The 20196-nt window shown below is 34.3% G+C and overlaps 1 protein-coding gene across 1 annotated transcript in view; it reads left to right on the top strand.

The window, feature by feature from the left end:
* Nubp2 (NUBP iron-sulfur cluster assembly factor 2) overlaps window positions 1–20196 on the top strand; it is a 34666-nt gene that overhangs the window by 1868 nt on the left and 12602 nt on the right. Inside the window, exons 2-4 of the mRNA XM_089093009.1 lie at window positions 16312–16400; window positions 17426–17535; window positions 19272–19537. Of these exons, the coding sequence (XP_088949135.1) occupies window positions 16312–16400; window positions 17426–17535; window positions 19272–19537 (465 nt within the window). The remainder of the gene's footprint in view (window positions 1–16311; window positions 16401–17425; window positions 17536–19271; window positions 19538–20196) is intronic.

Consider the following 20196-nt stretch of genomic DNA (forward strand, 5'->3'; position numbering starts at 1 on the left):
TGTAAATTGGTATCCCTGACCCCCTGTCTTCTAATGCCTCTATGTAGCCCTGGGCTCTATATAAGAAATTACTGCTTTCTTGTTTATTTTTTGTCAAATAGGCAATTTTTAGCATGTTAATCAACTGTTCATTAGTAATTAGTACAAAAAGTAATGCAAAACTCCAGATTACATAGTAGACCTTAGGATGCTGCCACCTCTAGGCAAAAGTGACCATGAAGTTATGTCTCTATCAATGAATATAAGTGCAGTGGTGAACTCTGGTTCTAAATTTTATCATGATTACAGTAAGGGTTGTTATGATAAATTCATGACTTTATCTGTTCTGTTTCTATTGTTGAGGAGCTTCAAATTAGTAATGCAGATGTTGCTTTTGAGTTTATTCAAGAGGTTATAAAATGAGCATGTGATAAGTTCTTTCCTTGTTATCATAGGCAGCACAATAGCACTGCCTAAGTAAAGGACAATGTTGGCACAATGTATATTTGTTTTTTGGTTTTAGACCAGGGCACTTTGTATCAAGGGAGTTGTTGTAGAAACTACAAAAAAGGCTCATTCAATTGGAAATTTGAAGGACTTGTGCCCTTTTTAATTGTCAAAAGTGATTGGATGGCAACTAACACCCTTTCCTTCCACCATTTCCCCAAACACATCCAATCAAAATTTTGAGATAGCCATTTTGTTCAATGTAGTTGAAAGATCTGGAAGTTATGTCTTTGAGGAGGACACTCCCCCCACAGCCCTCAGGGCAAGGGTTGTAAGTTATGCCCTGTGGCTATTTAAGGTTTTTATTGAAAGCTTTGTTGTATAAACTTGAAAACAGCTCGTTTGATTGGAAATTCAAAGGGCTAGTGCCCTTTTTAATAGTTGAAAGTGATTAGAGGGCAACTAAACCCCCTCTCACACCCAGGTTTTCCCCAAACACATCCAATCAAAATTTTGAGATAGGCATTTTGTTCAATGTAGTTAAAGGCTCTGGAAATTAGGTTTTAGAGGATGACAACCCCCCCCCCCCCACAGCCCTCAGGGCAAGGGTTGTAAGTAATGCCCTGAGGGGCATATAAGGTTTTATATGGAAAGTATTGTTGTAGAAACTTCAAAAAGGGCTCATTCAGTTGGAAATTGAAATGGCTAGTGCCCTTTTAATAGTTGAAAGTGATTGGACGGTAACTAACACCCTTTCCATGCCCACCATTTCCCCAAACATATCCAATCAAATTTTATTTGAAAGTTCTAGAAATTATGTTTTTGAGGTGGACACTACCCCACAGTCTTCAGGGCAAGGGTTATAAGTTATGCCCTTGGGGCATATAAGGTTTTTGTTGAAAGATTTTTTGTAGAAACTTGAAAAAGGGCTCATTTAATTGGAAATTCAAAGGGCTACTTCCCTTTTTAATAGTTGAAAGTGATTGGAGAGCAGCTAACCCCCCTCTCATGCCCATCTTTTCCCCAAACACATCCAATCAATATTTTTAGATAGCCATTTTGTTCAACATAGTTAAAAGTTTTGGAAATGAGGTCTTTGAGGATGATCAAAAAGGGCTCATTCAATTTGAAATTGAAAGGGCTGGTGCCTTTTTAATAGTGATTGAAGGGCAACTCCACCCCCTCCCACATCCACTATTTCCCCAAAGACATCCAATCAAAATTTTTTAGATAGCCATTTTGTTTGGTCTTTGAGGATGATAACCCCCTCAGAAACTTCAGGACAAGGGTTGTAAGTTATGCCCTGGGGGTATATAAGGTTTTATAGAAAGTTTTGTCATAGAAACTTTTAAAAGTGCTTGTTTGATTGGAAATTGAAAGGGCTAGTGCCCTTTTTAATAGTCAAAAGTAAATGGAGAGTAACTAACCCCCTCATGCCCACCATTTCCCCAAACTCATTTAATCAAAGTTATGAGATAGCCATTTTGTTCAACATAGTTGAAAGTTCTGCAAATTATGTATTTGAGGATAACAAACCCCCTAGACTCCCCAGGGCAAAGGTTGTAAGTTATGCCCTGGGGGCATATAAGGTTTTTATAGAAAGTTTTGTCATAGAAACTTTAAAAAGGGCTTGTTTGATTGGAAATTGAAAGGGCTAGTGCCTTTTTCAATAGTCAAAAGTAGTTGAAGGGTAACTAACCCCCCTCTCACGCCCACTGTTTCCCCAAACACATCCAATCACAATTTTAAGAAAGTCATTTTGTTCAAAGTAGTTTAAAGTTCTGAAAGTTAGGTCTTTCAGGATGATAACCCCCCCCCCCACAGCCCTCAGGGCTAAGGTTGTAAGTTATGCCCTGGGGGGCATAACTTACATATAGTGTTTCTATAGAAAGTGCTGTTGTAAAAACTTTAAAAAGGGCTCATTTGATTGGAAATTGAAAGGGCTATTGTCCTTTTTAATAGTTAAAAGTATTTGGAGGGAGAATCCCCCCCCCCCAAGGTCCATCATTTCCCCAAACATTATCAATCAGTATTTGATATGGCCATTTTGTTCAACATAGTTGAAAGGTCTGGAAATTATGTCTGAGGATGAAAAACCTCCCCCCATAGCCCTCAGGACTATTGTTGTAAGTTATTCCCTTGGGGCATATAAGGTTTTTATAGAACATTTTGTTGTAAAAGCTTCAAAAAGGGCTCATTTGATTGGAAATTAAAAAGACTAGTGCATTTTTTATTACTAGAAATTGATCAGAGGGCAAATGACCCCCCCCCCGCCCATAATTACCCCAATCACTTCCAATCAAAATTTTGATATCCAATTTGTTCAGCATATCAGAACAGTCTGGAAATTATGTCTTTGAGGATAATAAAATCCCCAGCCCTCAGGGTAAGGGTTGTAAGTTATGCCCTGGGGACGCTTCAAATTAAGAGAAGTTTCAGGAAATTTAACTTTCAAAATTTTATGACACTATGCATAACAATAGTACACCCTGATGGTAGAATAGTGTTCCTCTGTGTGGTATCCAACATGAAAACATGACTTACTGCAAATTGAAAAGGTTCAACATTGGGTGTCAAAATTTGTGCCATATTTGAGTCATTTACCATATCAGCATTAACTGCAATGTTTGGGACTTCCTTCTCTGCAGTTTTGATGGGACAGGATTGACCTGGTCAATATGTACTGTATTATGAAGGGTGTTGATAATATGGACTAGGCTGATTTCTTCAAGCTTAGTCATTACTCAGCCACTCAACAAAACTTGGATAAACATTATCAGCTGCAGTGCACAAGAAAATAGGTAATGTAATCTTATGAACAGAGCAACAAAATTTTTGGAATACTTTACCTGATGCCATAGTTTCTGCACAAACATTTAAGAGTGCTCTTGTTGAAACTCAGTTCTATGAAAAACAGGTTCTGTAATATAGTTAGTTGTTTAGTTGTTTTTACTGATGAATATTTTTGTTTTGTGTTTTGTAGTGTTGCTGTTGAGCTGTCATTTCTTGTATTTGTATTGTGACAAGCATATGGCTTTCTCCTGTGTTTAATAAAAAAAAAGAAAAAAAGAAAAGAAAATCAGCAAATGTTTAGGCAAACTTAAATTACAAGAAAAATTTCGATTGAGAAAATAGTCATTTAGCATTTAGATAATTAGGTAAAAAGCAGTTCCTTTACTAAAAACCATACTAAAGTCTTATGGACCAAAATTACCAGTCTAAAACTCTGGCACTAACCAACAGTAGCTAGATGGGTACAAAGATTTATTTCTTGCTGGCACCATTATCATAAAATTATTATTTCCCAAAACTAAATACCACGCTGCTTAGTTTTTTCTTGTCTTAGAGAAAATATTTTACCATTGATTCCTCTTTTTCTTTGGCATTCAATAGTATTAACATTATGCATCCAATGATTTTGATTTGCTGAAAAAATGACTCTATAAAGTGTGCAAAGAAAAGTTTCACTGTACTAAGTACAGAAAAATGAAAGCTTGAATTGCTTAATTTACCCAATCCTGAAGTAGCAATGGCTTGGTATTTCTCCTTAGAAATCATGACATAATTGTCAAGTCAATATAGTTAGCCTAGGCTATATAGTGCAGAAAATTTCTATTGATTTTATTTTCATGTTTGTTTGTTTTAACAAACAATCTTGTTGATATATTGAAAACTGTCATTTTTTTCATATTACTATTTGTTTGTTTTTTTGGCTTTAAAAATTTGCATAATTTTCCACCATCTGTATTTGTTGTCAAGTTTTCTAGAAAATTGTCAGATGTTTAAGATGCTTAGCCACTGTATTTGGGAAATTTGATAAAGATAAACATTTCAAACGTAGAAACACTCAAAAGGAATAAGCATCAATAAAAACTCAAGATAGCCTAACTCAGGCATCTCCTTTTTTTTTTTAAAGATGTAGGTTTCCCCTTGGTCACAATTCTGCCAGAATTGCTCTTCAAGAACTCAAATTATATTTCTCTCTCATCATTACTGACACTGTCTTTTGTTTTACTGTACTGCAACAGGTAAAGTACCCTAGCCATAAAATATTTTCTTGCTTCCCATTTTAATGATGATTAAAGTGGTGTAGAGCTAGGTTATGAATATCTTGCCTTTTTAGACTAATACCGTTTATTTTCTTACTGTTATTTAGCTACTTGAAACATAGAGATTGTATAATACAACATTTTGCACTACAGTTTTACTGACATTATTATTTCACCTGCCAATTAAACATGTTAGGAGGGAGTCTTCACCTGCTTATACATAACACCTCTGATAAGAAGCTCAGTGTTTGTTTTCAAAGAAGAATCACGAAATAAAACCTCGAAATAAAAACTTACTATCAAGCAATAGATAAATAGGTAATGTTCATCAAGTAAGAACAGTGCAACAAATAAGCATGCAGAATGCAGAGCCACCATTTATACAATTTGTCACTATATTGTCCAGGGGCCTACATATTTATATGCTCACATACCCTGCAACTATTGGTGGGTAATGCAGGATGTCAGAGGGTATAAAAAAAATTAGGATAGTTAAACCATAACACTCCATGTAATTTGAAATTGATATGCAGATTTGCTAAAATCATAGAAATCTGTTATTTAAAGTTATAGTGGAGTGGGTATTGTATGGCTAGAGGGGGTAAGTCTATGCAGTAATTTATGCTAGGTTAGTATCTCCACTTAGGGTTGGCTTGACTAATTATACTAGGCATTCCTACTGGGCATAGATGAAAGGTATAAATATTGGTATAGGGAAGTTGGTATAAATATTGATTGTTTTTTATTGAACTCAACAACTGTACAAGGTTTTACTAATCTCGGTACCGGGACTATTGACCCACAGAACAACAAGAAAAGAAAGATATATCTATAGACTATAAGAAAATGAAGGATAATTATGATACTCTAAAACACTCCTAAGAATTTTTTTTTACAAAAACCAGAGGTTACCTGTGTATCAATAGATAAAAAGTTGCTAGTTACAATAAAATGTATCTTTTATAGATTAGGCCCAACGCGCTTTCCAGGCTACACAAGTGCATAAGCCAGCATGTGGATATTTTCCAATTTCCTCCAATGCCATAACATATCCTGAGCTCTAGGATCTGTGGTTCTTTTCCATACACTTATCTTAGTAAAAAGTGGTAATTTCCAAACTGCAATTTGTATTTCTGTCATAATAATTTATTCCACTAAATTCAATTTCTGACTTAATAGTCAGCTTACTACAGTACTTCCCTCCTTAATAAGAGTTGGCCTCAACTCTTTATACTTTATTTAAAGAAATAAATTTTAAACTTTTTAAACATGCTTTGTATGCCATCATTATTTAGTGGGTCATTATTTTGCCTACAACCTCAATTTTTGAGGTTTACTTTCATGGCAAGAATAGCAGGGAATGCCCAGCCTGATCTTCAGGACTAACGACTGTGGTATCTATCCCTGTGTTTCTGTTTTTTTTTTTTGTTTTTTTTTTGTCTTTTCATCCTGTACATGTCTGTATATCAATATTAAACTACTGTTTTGATAAGATTTTTTTATATAACAAAAAAATATATATATATATATATATATATATATATATATATATATATATATATATATATATATATATATATATATATATATATATATATATATATATATATATATATATATATATATATATATATATATATATATATATATATATGTATATTTCAGAAGGGACTGGGGTCTGATCATGCTCTGTCTGCTCTATGTGCTATACTTTTGTATGCTGATGCATCTAGTGAATCTCTAGTTCTTGGTAGCCATGATGTTCACCGTGCATTGAATTTGCACGTCCATGAATATATTTTGTATTCAGTATATACAAGGGGGTTCAACCCTTCAGTGATAGGAGCGCATCGGTATTTATATGATAATTTCGTGGTCCGTATTTATATTCCTGGTTTGAGTAATATTTATGTTGTCTTACCGGTTTATAAGGGAGTGAGACAGGGATTTATTATTTCACCTGATTTTTTCAATAATTCAATAATACAGCCACGATCGCATATTGAATGTTCATGTATAGTTTGTGGTTTGAATCTAAGTCTTGTCGGACCATTGCGTGCTTTGAGGAGAATTTTATAATATTAAATGATGAATACCAGAAAATTGGTCTTAGTTTCAACGCCAAAGCAGCTATGTCTGAGATTGTTCTTTTTAATATATATATATATATATATATATATATATATATATATATATATATATATATATATATATATATATATATATATATATATATATATATATATATATATATATATATATATATATATATATATATATATATATATATATATATATATATATATATATATATATATATATATATATATATATATATATATATATATATATATATATATATATATATATATATAAGCTTTCAGGGTTTCAGGAAAAATACAGGTGCGTCAGGGTTTTGGCACAAGCTTTCAGGGTTTTGGCACAAGCTTTCAAACAGCTTTCAATTTCTTTGCATTTTGCGGTAGGATCAATAATTCCGAACCTTTAGCATAAGGATGTATTGGACGTCCAGGGCATGATTCCTAACAGATTTTGCAAGCTTAAAGTGTTTAGTACAAAGTTGTCGTTTTTCGGACTGTGTAAGCAGATCAAATAAAGAGGAAATGTAAAGAAAAATGCGATGTTACCATTGGGTTAAAAAGTCTCGCCAGAATCCTTTTACTCACAGTATTTTTCAGAGTTACCGCTTTTGCGTGCCCGGTGCGCATTCCTCGATATGCCGAGGACGAAACCAGTCTGCGTAGCATTCTAAAGTCAGATCCGTACTGAATTCCGATATACTTAATTGTCTCTGATCGAGCAACAGCAGAGCCATTGCAAACCAAAAGAAGAGTTCTCGCGCTATCTGTACCGTTAGATACTACAAATGCTGTCTTAGAGATAAATTATGTCTTTAATTAGAATGATTTGACTGATGTATCTATTAGACTTCGTGATATTACCGTTAAGGTAGTGTCTTCGTTAACTTATTTGGGCCTCCCTGTCAGAACTTCCGTGCGAGCTACCCGCTTGCTCATAGTTAGCCACTTGCTAAAGCGTATTTTGGCGTCACATGGTAACATTGTGGCAAAAAACTCCGTTTTAATCGCATGATTTTAGCTAGGTTGTATAACGCAACTGCGCTACCGCATATTCTGTATATCTTCTTTTCTATTATGACTGACTGATAGCTGTAAGCATGTGCACTAGCGTCTTTATTAAAATAAGACTAAAGATTTTTTTGTTATTTAGAAACTATTTGACTTATCCAATTTTGAATTAATTTAATTACCGAATAATATTTGATTTATTTGGATAGTGTGATTGGCCTATAATATAACTTTCCTCTTTTTTAAGTTAGAAATGCTTTGATTAAATTAAACACAACATTTTTCAATTTAACTTTGGAAATTTCACAAACTTTCACTTTAAAACAAAGCATTGCAACAACATTTTTGCAGTAACATTCAATTAAAGCCTTATTCAGCAAAGCTTGCTTTCACTCCGTAGGACTAAAATAAAATCGATTTGTTCTCACTTGATTTGTAGTTAAATTTTAGTTAAATTCTCACTCATACTGCATAGGCTACTTCCGATGTATTGCTTAAAAGTCGATTTATCAGTTGGATGTATTAGTTATGGTTTGATTTCCCCTTTGGGCCTGGTACCATCGATTTGGTTTTGGAATTTGTTAATAAGTAAGGGCTTCCAAAATCACCAAAATTGAAAGAAACTGCTTAAAAAATTACATAAATTTTTTTTTTCCAAAAAACAAAGACTTTGATTCTAAAATTAGTTTTAGATATACACATATCTAAAATAAATATACACATAAAGCATAAATTATTACATACATGAAAAAAACTCACAATTTTATATGTACAATATGTATGATTCATTTCGGTTTATATCATAATTTTTATTAGGCCACTAAAAAGATTTATAAGTAATTAGTTTAGATAGAAAAATACTGGTTGTTACAAATAATTACTTATAAAAAATAAAACACTATTTTGTTTTTTCCATATAGGTCTCAAGGGTTATCTCTTTTTAGCCATCTGTTATTCTTTAAAAAAAAAACAACACTATACCCTTTGAATTTATGTCATTGCGCAATGTTTATTCCTGGTGCAAAATTTAAAAAACCCTAGCTAGACTTTTAATCTCATAAGGAAAAAGATCATTGCAAATTTATGAAAAATTGAGACCCAATTACAAAGGAATGGTCAAGATCGAGGAAAACGAACAACGCGGTAAAATTAAAAGATTGTTGCCAAGGCTTATTTTCTAGACTATTTCGCATTCTGAAGTATTGATTTCGGGTAAGAGCACTTACAATAGTTGTATTAGGATTATTTTATGAATTCCCACCTTCTAATGGGGGTTCCTCCGGGGGGAAATGTCACAGTTGGAACTAGCCATCCACTAGAGACAAACCATATACAAACAGGATCAATACCAGCACTAGAAGGACTGTTTCCTCCACAAATATCATTACTAGCAACCTACATAGCATGCTCACCATATCACACCCAGTCATTTCCAGTATACTCTGGACAGCCCCATGAAACACCTATGCAATTTCCTCACTCAATATTTCAGGAAATTACAGGGCCCCCTACAGTTTACTATGCACCTCTGCCATATCCAATTCATCAAGGTCATTTATACCATGCACCCCAAACCCAAAATTTACAATTTGTACCCTCAGTAAGCGTCCATAATAGATTTTCAGGGTTGTTAGTTGATTATCCTCCCCTCCCCCAGGAAGAAGAGGAGGAACTCACAAATGTTGTAAACCATATGGATGCCGATGGGATCAGCGGTTTCCTGGAAAGGAGTGGTAAGAGAAGTGGCTCATCTCTTGAGCAAGAAACTTCAAAGACTGTAAAACCTACTATAGTTGAAAGATTTCCAGAAAAATTCAGAGTTAGAAATAATACAATAGAGGCAGCTGGTGAGTTTATAAGCAGTGAATCAGGGACTAGTCTAACAGTGGTTTTCACCTCACAGGTAAAACTTCCATCAGACAGAGCAATCACTCTAGAACTTAAGAAAATTCTCCAAACTGAAAAATTTTACTTTTACTCAAACTATGATAGAAATAGACTATCAGTATATGTTCAATCACAAACTGCATTGGAGACTTTAATCAAAATTCTGAAGCTAGATGTTGTTGATGTAGCACCTGAAGAGAAAAGACAGGTCAGCTATGATGTAATCAAGCAAATAGCACTAGATTATTCAAAGGAAGAACTGCTGACAGACCTCAGGGTAGAAACAAATATTGAGATTAAGAAATTAAAGAGGTTAAATATATATAATCAAGAAACCAAAAAATTAGAAAATAGCCTGAGTATTTGTGTTACATTTGAGAGCAACTCTCTTCCCCAGTGCATTTGGCTATATGGAAGAAAAAGAAGTATTGAGAGATACAACCGACCAATTATTCAGTGCTTTAAATGCCAAAAGTATGGCCACACTCAAGAAAAGTGTAGGTCGCCACATGCTGTATGCTTGAGATGTACAAACAAACACTCTTCTAATGAGTGTCCCTTAAAACTAGAAACCAAAGAGTCAGGAAAATACCAAAAGTATGTCTGTGCTAACTGTGGGAAAAAACGTTCAACAACATCTGGTAGCTGCCCAGCCCGCCAACAAAGCCGTGAAATCATAAAAATTGCAGTTGCCCAAAACGTACCAATGAAAAGAGCAGCTAATGCATACCGGAGTTATGCAGATGCACTAAATAAGAAGGCTGTGAAAGAGCAACCCCCCCTTAAACCAAAAAACACCCTTCAACATCTAGTGTTATTTGTATCCAAAGTGCCAGAAGTGATAGACATCAAGGAATTAGAAATGAAAGATAGGATAGTGAAGTTATGTCAACTTATGCACTCACTGTTCAAAATTGAAATCAATGTAGAAGAAGTTTGGAATCTAGCAAATAAACCAGAATGAAGTTGCTATCTTTTAACATCCAATCTGTTATGAAAGGAAAAAGGATTTATTAGAGTGCTATTTAGAAAAAGAAAAAATTGATGTTGGATGCTTTCAAGAAACATGGCTACAACCCCAGAATTCATGGAGACTTAGAAATTATGACTAAAAGTATACACATAGTGCCTTCTGGCTAGTTCAAAATCCCCCACAATGTACTCTTAAAGATCTAACTTATTAATATAAGTTGTTCTTGAGATATTGCTTTGTCACCTTTTTGAAAGTCCACACGTTCATATATTGTTTTGATTTAGTTCGATATCTGCCTAAATATTTCTTGCATTTGCTTAATGCGTATGTTTTTATATTCTCTTGCGAATATTGCTCTGAGGGTTGGGGGGGGGAGCATTCCCAAAGTCATAATTTCTGGACCTTTAAACTATGCTGAACAAAATGGCTATCTCAAATTTGTAATTGGATGTGTTTGGGGAAGTAATTGACGTGGGGGAGGGGGAGCTGGTTCCATGAGCCTCTTTTTATATTTCCTATGACATTTCTTTCTATAGGAAGTTCCCTGGTCTAAAAAACAAAACAATATATTGTGCCCACATTGCTCTTTACTTAGGCAGCACTATTGTGCTGCCTATAATATTTTGTCTTGAGATTTTAATTATACAGCACTGGAAGTGGCAATTAGACCATGTAAGCCCCTCCTATAATTCAGCCTATGGGCACCCATGTATATTTACACATAAGGGGGGGGGGGAGAGAAAGTATAAGAAACTTGCAGTTAAAAAGTGTTAATTACAAGTCTAGAGAAGGACATGTACAGAAGGAAACATGTTAAGAAAACAATTCATAATATGCAGAATAATTGTAGATAACACATAGTGCATGTATCTCAGCTCTACTTTATCCCTAACTCCTTCCCCTAATTTGCAAATATTAAACCCAAATTAGATATTTCCAATGCATTCTGCCTCCCATCAGTAACTTGTTTTCTGTTTTTGTTTTGTCACAGTTGATTAAATTTACTGGTACAATGGATTGAATTTCAGCCATGTATTTGCAAATTAAGGGGGATGGCCTGGGGGTAATGTATAGCAGGGCTAAAAGCAAGATATCAGCAACAGTTATATCTGTATATTAATTATCAAGTATGAACTGTTTTCTTAACATGTAGGCTATCCTTCTCTAGGTATATACCATTACAAGTAGGGAAATCTGCATATTACAAAGTATAAATTGTTTTCTTGACATGAATTTTTCGCAACAGTCCCAATTCTAGACTAAGCCTAGGCCACAAAAAAAGATTGGGCCAGATCTGTCAAATATATAAAAAAGGATAGATCTGCATAAAATTCAAGTCTTGCCTTAATCTGAGCAGCACTAAAATTCCTTATAACTTGTAAGACTCGTAACGCAGAGCCATCTCAGCCATGCAGAAATAAATTCCTAATGGAGAAGCGTTTCAGAATAGAAAGTGTTCCACGTGCTACGGGAGGGCTCTTGTCTTTTTGGTGCATAACCAAGGCTGAGCCACCGTGATTTTGGAATTTTTCTTTGGTTCCAAACTTTCAGTCAAAATAAGCCCAAAATAAGCCCATTTTTCTACAAAAAAAAACCATTTTCCCGCCCCACGGCCCTCACGCCCACTCCAAAATTCAGCCCGCCCCTGACAGCTAAAACAAGCCCTTGGGGCGGAAAACAAGCCCATCTGGCAACACAGGGTCTGCAGTGCACTGCGGATGTGGCAACAACTCCCACTTAAAAGGTACTAGAGCTTTATGTGTGCGATTTGCCGTGTGAGGTTGGGCGTTGTCATGAAACAGAAAAATGTTCATGCTCAATTTTCTTCTATATTTTTTTTTGGATTGCTCTTCTATGGTTTTGCAAAGTTTGGCAATACCTTTTGAGTTTATCGTCGTGCCTTGTTCTAGGAAGGCCACAAGAAGTACATCTTTCCTGCCCAAAACATTGTCGCCATAACCTTCCTTGGCAACATTGTTTACGAGCATTTTTTTTGGGGGGGGGATATGTGTGCCCCTACTTCTTTAACCGTAATTGTATCTCACAGTTCACATGCTTAACCTGTGTTTCATCACCCGTTACGATACGATCGAGCAGTGGGAATCTGGTGTTGTCATGAAAGAGCAAAATATTTGTGTTCAACTTTCTTCTATGCTTGTTTTGGATAGCTCTTCTAAGGTTTTTCCAAGATTTGGCAATACCTTTCTGAGTTTGTCATGTTGTCTCATTCCAGGAAGTCCACAAGAAGCACACCTTTCCTGTCCCAAAAACGGTCGCCATAACCTTCCTTGCCCACATTGTTTGTAAACATTTTTTTTTGGGGGGGGGGGGTACTTCTGCCCTCAATCCATTAGCTGCAGTGAACAGTTCACATGATTAACCCATGTTTCATTACTAGTTACGATGCGATCGAGTTGTGATTCGCCATATTTGACCTAATAGTCCAATAATTTACATCCAATAATAATAGTCCAATAATAAGTAACATTGACCTTATTACTGCATGCACCTTATAGTTTGCAGTATTTTCAGTCAAGGCAGACATTTCAAACTGTAACTTGACAGATTACAACACGAACCTTTCACTAGCACAGGAAGATCCATGAATGTATCCCATGAGCATCCAAAAATGCATCATATTTAGCTAAAATGTGTCCATCTTAAAATCTCAAGAACCAGAGGTTAATTTTTTTTTTCCAGTTGTATTATTGACTGAAAGACGCTTTGTAAACCTCTTTCAAAGCGGCGTTCAGTTAATATCAAATACAATGAAAAACAAAAAAAGTTCATATAAAACATACAAAATGACTTAGTGGGAAAGCACAAAGCTCATATAAACATGTAAATCTCTTATTTTGGAGAAAACCCTTTACTTACGACATCTCTGGCAAGACTTGGATTCTCAAAAAGAAAAAAATACTGGAACAATGACTCTTTTTAACCAAAATATATATCCATTTGGGGAATGTTTAGTTTTATGTCATAAATTACAAAATGTGTAAGTTTTTGGCCTTTTTATGTCATTGTCTCCTGGCACATAGGAATGCGTCCAGTTGGCAAACCCTGAGTATAACGCCCAGACACCAAGATGGCCGCGCTAGAGCCACTCCTCGCGCATCCATGATCTTTCTTCTAGGATAAAGTGCAAAATGGCACATTTCTTAGATAGGAACCTGAAAACTCTACTGTACGAGTCACCTGATATGCGGAATTTAATGATATGATTTTCATTAAGACCACTTGCCTTTTTGGGGTCTTTTTCCTTGCCTTTTTGGTGTTCCTTTTTTGAAAATTGGGGCGAATTTCCTCAGGGTTGCAGCTTTTAATGGGTAACATTAAAATTGATGAATTCTATAAATTTGGAATAAACAAAAATGCTAATTCTTTTGAATATCAAACAGTTCGTGGTAACGAACTGTAAGTAAGGAGCGACCCGGCTCAACAGTAACCAAAACTCTAAAAAACGGAATTTTGATACCAATAGATCCATAAAAATAATCATATTTTAATGGTGATTTTCAATATACGAGTTTCATCAAGTTTAGTCTTACCCATCAAAAGTTACGTGCCTGAGAAAATTTGGCTGATTTTAGAAAAAAGGGGGAAAGATCCCCTTAAAAGTTATAGAACCTTAATAAAAATCACACCATTGTATTCAGCGTATCAGAAAACCCTACTGTAGTTTTCAATCACTTATCTACAAAAATGTGGAATTTTGCATTTTTTGCCAGAAGAAAGATCACGGATGCGTGTTTTTTTTTTTTTTTTTTTTTTTTTTTTTTTTTTTTTTTTTTTTTAAGGGGTGTTAATATAGAACCAGTGGTCCAATAAAAAAGTGGGTGGGCTCAATCGAAAGGAAAATAAAAGTTATAGTTCCCTTTTTATGTGACAAAAAAAATGGAGTTCAACTAGGCCCCCTCCCACGCTCATTTTTTTCCCAAAGTCATCCGATCAAAATTTTGAGATAGCCATTTCGTTCAGTATGGTCGAATATATAATAACTATGTCTTTTAGGATGACTTAATCCCCCGAAGTCCCCGGGGGGAGGGCTGAAAGTTATGAACTTTACCCAATGTTAACATATAGTATTGGTTATTGGGAAGTATACAGACGTTTTCAGGGGGAATTTTTTCGGGTAGGGGGGGGGGGCCGGTTTGTTACATGGGATAATCTTTCCATGTAGGTAGTTTTCATGGGGGAAGGGACATTACTATGAAGGGGGCGCCGGATTTCCCAGCATTATTAAAGAAAAATATCAGAAATTAAATTATAGAAAAAGCGAGCGTTTCAACTCAATGTAAGCAGCAACATTAAAACTTAAAATAAATAGAAAATATTACTCTTATAATTCGGTTCGCCCCCTAGTCGAAGCATCGCTCTTTAATTCAAAGATTGTTTATCACATTCATAATAGCAATAAGTTATCACTAACTGGCGTTGTGATTAAGGGTTTATTTTTAAAAAAATGAGACAGATTTCGAATTTTAGCTTAAAGAGAGATGTATTCACTAGGGGCAAACCCCCTAACATACGTATTAAAAATCTATGAATATAGAAGTTCGTTACGTTAGTTAATTCGTAAGCTACGTATATTTATTAGTAATAAAAACGTTCGTAAATAAAATTCAACAAATTTCGAGAAATCCATGTAACCAAATAAAAATAAAATTAATATGCAAATTGTGTTTTAATTATTCATGTACGGTGAGCCAAAATAAATTCCTTCATTAATTTAAAAACGTTCAAAAATTAAATAAAAAAAAAAAGTCTTTTTAAGTGAAAGTAAGGAGCGACGTTAAAACTTTAGATGAACAGAAATTATTCGGTATATGAAATGTGCTGTCCCCTCCTCAACGCCTCGCTCTTTACGCTAAAGTTTGACTTTCTCAAAACTCTATTTTTTTAAACAATAAAAAACTTTAGCGTAAAGAGCGAGGCGTTGAGGAGGGGACAGCCCCTTTTATACACGGAATACTTTCTGTTAGTTTTAAGTTTTAACGTCGTTCCTTACTTTCATATAAAAAAAAACCTGTTTTTTTTATTTTTAATAGTTATCAGAATTCTTTTTATAGTTACTAGTTTTAGTTACTATTGGCCCGAGTTGCTCCTTACATACAGTTCGTCACCACGAACTGTTTGCTTAATTAAACTCGAATTCAATGTAAGAATTTTTAATAAAAAGATCGTTTTGTCTCGTCGGATTCGAAGATAACAACAATTTCCCTATAGTACAGTAGTTTCCCTGTCTCGTGCTTGTGTTTGATTGCAATACCAGATTTTAACAAAAGAAAGAAAAAAAAAACAATAACAATATTTACTCATATGAGATCTAATCTTTTCATTTGTTCTTTTTCTTTGTATAGTATTTGTGTTTTTCTTATCTTTTTATGTTAATTTCTAGCAGACGTTTGTTTTATTTAATCTGGGGTTTTTAATTTTCTTTTTTTTATTGATAAAGACTTCAGAGGTGAAGTTGAAATATTTTGACTTTATTGGTTTTAGCGTAAATAGTGTTTTTTAAGTTCACTGTCTTCACAAAAAGTTTTACCCGTTTTGTGTTTTTCATTTTAAGGCCAATATGCCTAAAAAGATTTAATGTTATTTCATGAAAGGCAGAATTGTGCCTAGCTAATCTACTGACATTGCTGGACCATCTTACTACCCTATTCTGTGTTTAAGTCTTAGAATATATACTATTCAGTTTGCTGAAATTTTCTTAAAAACTCTATTGTTTCTTTGGTGTTTCCCTTTAATAGATGTCTTAGAAGAAAGGGTTTGCTAAGAGATGTGTATAGAAAAAAATTCCTATGATTATTACCGCGATTATTATTGTAATTTTATTACGTCTTTATTATTTGTGTTTCAGGTAGGTCTTCTGGATGTTGATTTCTGTGGCCCCAGTATTCCCAGGATGTTAGGTCTTGAGGGGAAATCAGTCTTTCAGTCTCCTAGAGGGTAAAAATCTTTCAAATATTTGTAATAAAGACACAGACTGAAAATAAGATTAACTTTTCTGTTTTTTTTGTTTTTTTTTTATTTCACACAAGCTTTTGATTAGAATATAGAGTATTTTATTTGTTTAGTTGGTAAAAATTGTAGGTTTCAATAGTCATTATAGAATTTTGTTTTCTTTGAGTCGGATAAAATTGATGATTTTAATATTACTTATTGTTTGATCTCATTTCAGCTTGCTTTCTTTTAAGAAATGTTAGCCTATAATTTTCTATGATTTAGTAAGGTTAAATATAGCCTACTATTAGATGGTATATAGCTTCTTTTGAAACCATGGAGATTGTCAGGAGTGTACCTATCTCTCTTAGAGTTAAAAGAAAGAAGATCTCTTAAAATGTGTTTCTTTAATTGGTAAAAAAAAAATTGTTGTTGTATAGTCTTGTCCCCTGCGAGGAAAAATTATTCTCTTTGTCCTCTTCTGGTTCCTGAATAAGAGAATACAGTCATATTTGAAAAAGGATGAAACTTCAGTTATTATATTTATCTCCTCACATACAATGGAATAAAATAAAAAAAAGTTTTATAACTCTTGGAGGTAATCATTGCCTTTAGGCTGTATATTTGATGCTCGTGGTATAAAGAAAAATAAATCAATAAGTATGTAATATTGGGCATGAGCAGTAAGAAAAATTTTCTAGTTGAGTTGCAGGGTCGGGAAAAAATGTCAAAAGGCCGTGCAGTCTGTATTTGGCTTCTCTGTTATGTTTTTAACCAACAATCAACTATTTCAATTCGTCTATTCTGTTATATGCTGGCAAGTGTATGTGTGCACATACACAACCTTTGGGTAAGGGTTCAAGGGCTTTTTCCCTGGGGAAGGGGGTTCTAAAGGTGAACAAATTGTATTTTAGAGCCATGGCTTTCTGGAGAGGTGAGAGGGTTCAGACTTTGAGGAGCGAAAAAAGCCCCATACTCGCTCCCCTGTGTTTAGGTATGTTGGAAAAAATTATCATATTTGAATTTTGAAGGTGGGTGCCAATTTATGCTGATGTTGAGCAGACTTTGGCAGTTATGTCAATTGGATTCCTTCTTAAAAATAGAGATGATCCTGTAATTTGGAGAGGACCCAAAAAGACAGGTAAGCTGCTAAGAGAGTACTTGACAAAACAGTATTCTTGACAAATTATTTTACGCCTTTATCCTTCAATGAAGCCCATTTGTACGTTAAATCAGGATCTAATTTTAAAAGCTGTTTTTGTAGTAGTGCACAACTCAAATACGGGTATAATGTTAAAAAATTATATTAAAAAATACTATGAGCAGGGATAGAAAGAAAAAAAGAATTGAAAGCACTAAAGAAATTTTATGTCTGCTTAACATATATAATGGAAGCCTCAAACCAAGAGATACACATAGCGGAGCCAGTTGCCAACCACTGACGGACCACAAACTGAGACTGAGGTTATCTAATATTACTTAAAAAAAAAAAGTTTAAACCCACTACAAGTCTAAATGGGAACAGTTGGTCTTAATTTATTTAAAAGTCTTGCTAAGTATTATTTTTGCAACGTCTGGATGGGTGTTCCAAACTATTAAACAAAAACACAAACAATTTATTCAAAATTTTTTAGTTATGAACCATGGATATGTGACGCTTTCGGACTAGATACAAACTGGTGTTTGTATCAACAAAGGTGTTTCATAGAATCTATGATTTCTATGAAGAAAAAAAAAAACAGTCCATTACGCATTGGACTAATTGCTAATGATTTGTTTGAAAGTCTCGGTAAGTGGTATTTCCGCGCTAGTTCTCGATCAGCAATTAGAATTTAAAACAAGAAAACAAATTGATTCAAAATATTTTGCAGTTAAATGAAACCTGAACCGAAGGAGTTATTCTCAAAGTAAATTTATTGATTTTGTGAAGGTGTATTTTATTTTATATTTTCGAAATCTTACTCAAGCTATAAAAGCATAAGCTAAACAATTTTGATGTCCTCTATCCATCACATGCGGAAGGAGTCTTCACTGCATCCACCATCTTTACTAATAATACTGCGAATGAAAGTGAAACTAGCCACTTTATCCAATTGAGATCTTTAACTGGGAAAAGTCCTGACTGACCAATCCTTCTTAATATCTCAACATGTCAATGCAATTTTTCACTATATGCCATCTGGCTCCATCTTCCAGATCCTTGGCAGTTTTGTCTATGCTCTAAATTCCGCGTTCCTTAATTCATACCTTAATGCCTTCGCTACTTCCCTTACTTTCCACCTTTTTTGTGTGGTCTATCGCACTATCGCATATTTTCAGCTGTGTTTCTAACCTTAGTCCCTATAACATTTTCTGCTACTTTGCAAACAATTTTCGGAGTATTATTCCATCTATCTTTTACGTTTTTCAAATTCTAAACTGTTCCATTTCCAACTGCTATTGGAGAGTTCCTCTCAAATTCTTATCCTAAGACTCCTTTTACCATAGAGCTAACCTTAGACAATATAATTCTATGAAATTTCATAACAACCCGGAGGGTAGTTATACTTCCTAAATGTAAGCTTTAAATTAACTCTAGATGCTACTAGATGGTTATCTTTCTCGTTTACAATCAGTAACAACACTTCTATGTACCCTAGTGTCTTATGTTATAGCTGTCACATTGCCATTCTGTAAATTAAGCTATTTGATGTGTGAGAATGCAAAATGGTCAATGATCGGTCATCTTAAAATAATTCACTAGTCAGAGTGAAGTTACCTTAATAATCGCTTCTCCGAACACTAATTGTGTTTTTTATGTCAAGCTATGTTTGAGCACAGATGAGCATGTTTTGTATTCAGTTTTACATTAACCAAGATAATCTCTTATTTTTAAAGCAATGATCAAGCTATTTTTGGAAGACGTATATTGGGAAAACCTGGACTATTTAATTATTGACACACCTCCTGGAACATCAGATGAGCATATCTCAGTCATGGAAAACATTCGATCTTTGCCAGTGCTTGGAGCTGTGTTGGTCACAACACCACAAGCAGTGGCAGTGGGTGATGTTCGAAGAGAAGTGACTTTTTGTCGAAAAACTGGAATCCGAATATTAGGTATCATCGAAAATATGAGTGGCTTCGTCTGTCCAACCTGTGCGGTAAGATTAATCCTTTTGTCCATTAGAATATGTGAAATGCAGTTAAAGCTTGATGAGCTGAATTTTTTCTCTTATTTAAACACTATAGCACTCAATGTCAATATAATCCAAATGTGTGAAGAACCTTTAGGCTGAATAACAAACATATCAAAGGAAAATACCTGAACTCTATAGATGAGCGTTTTAGATATGAACACTAATTGATAAAATCTGCGTCCTTACTGCTGTACTATGCTTATAAGGTATGTCTGAAGAAACTTTACATTTTGGTAATTAACACTATCAAATTTGCAGCTTCAAGATCATGCAAGTTTACAACGATTTATAGTTTGGCTTAATTTTGAATTGAAATTGAACATTTTCCGATTATGTGAATTTGTTTTGTTTCAGAACCAGAGGTGGAGCAAACATTTCAGCTACGTTTTTACTTACGATAAAAATATTTTCTTCATCTGTGTGCTATTTCTGTAAATAACTCGGTGGGGACTTTGTTTTTATTTAAGCATTATTGTTTCAGCGTACTCTTTTCAACAGGATGATGTAAATGTGTGTAAAAGTAAATTTTCGTGATTTGTTTTCCAGGCCAAGCAGTCGTTTTTCATAGCTGGGAAACCGTTTTTTAATGGTTTTTGAGCATATGATATTTTAATTGAACTTCT

Source organism: Artemia sp. Qi Xiang Cuo, chromosome 8, assembly GCF_049724085.1.
Source record: "Artemia sp. Qi Xiang Cuo chromosome 8, ASM4972408v1, whole genome shotgun sequence".
Classification (NCBI taxonomy): domain Eukaryota; kingdom Metazoa; phylum Arthropoda; class Branchiopoda; order Anostraca; family Artemiidae; genus Artemia; species Artemia sp. Qi Xiang Cuo.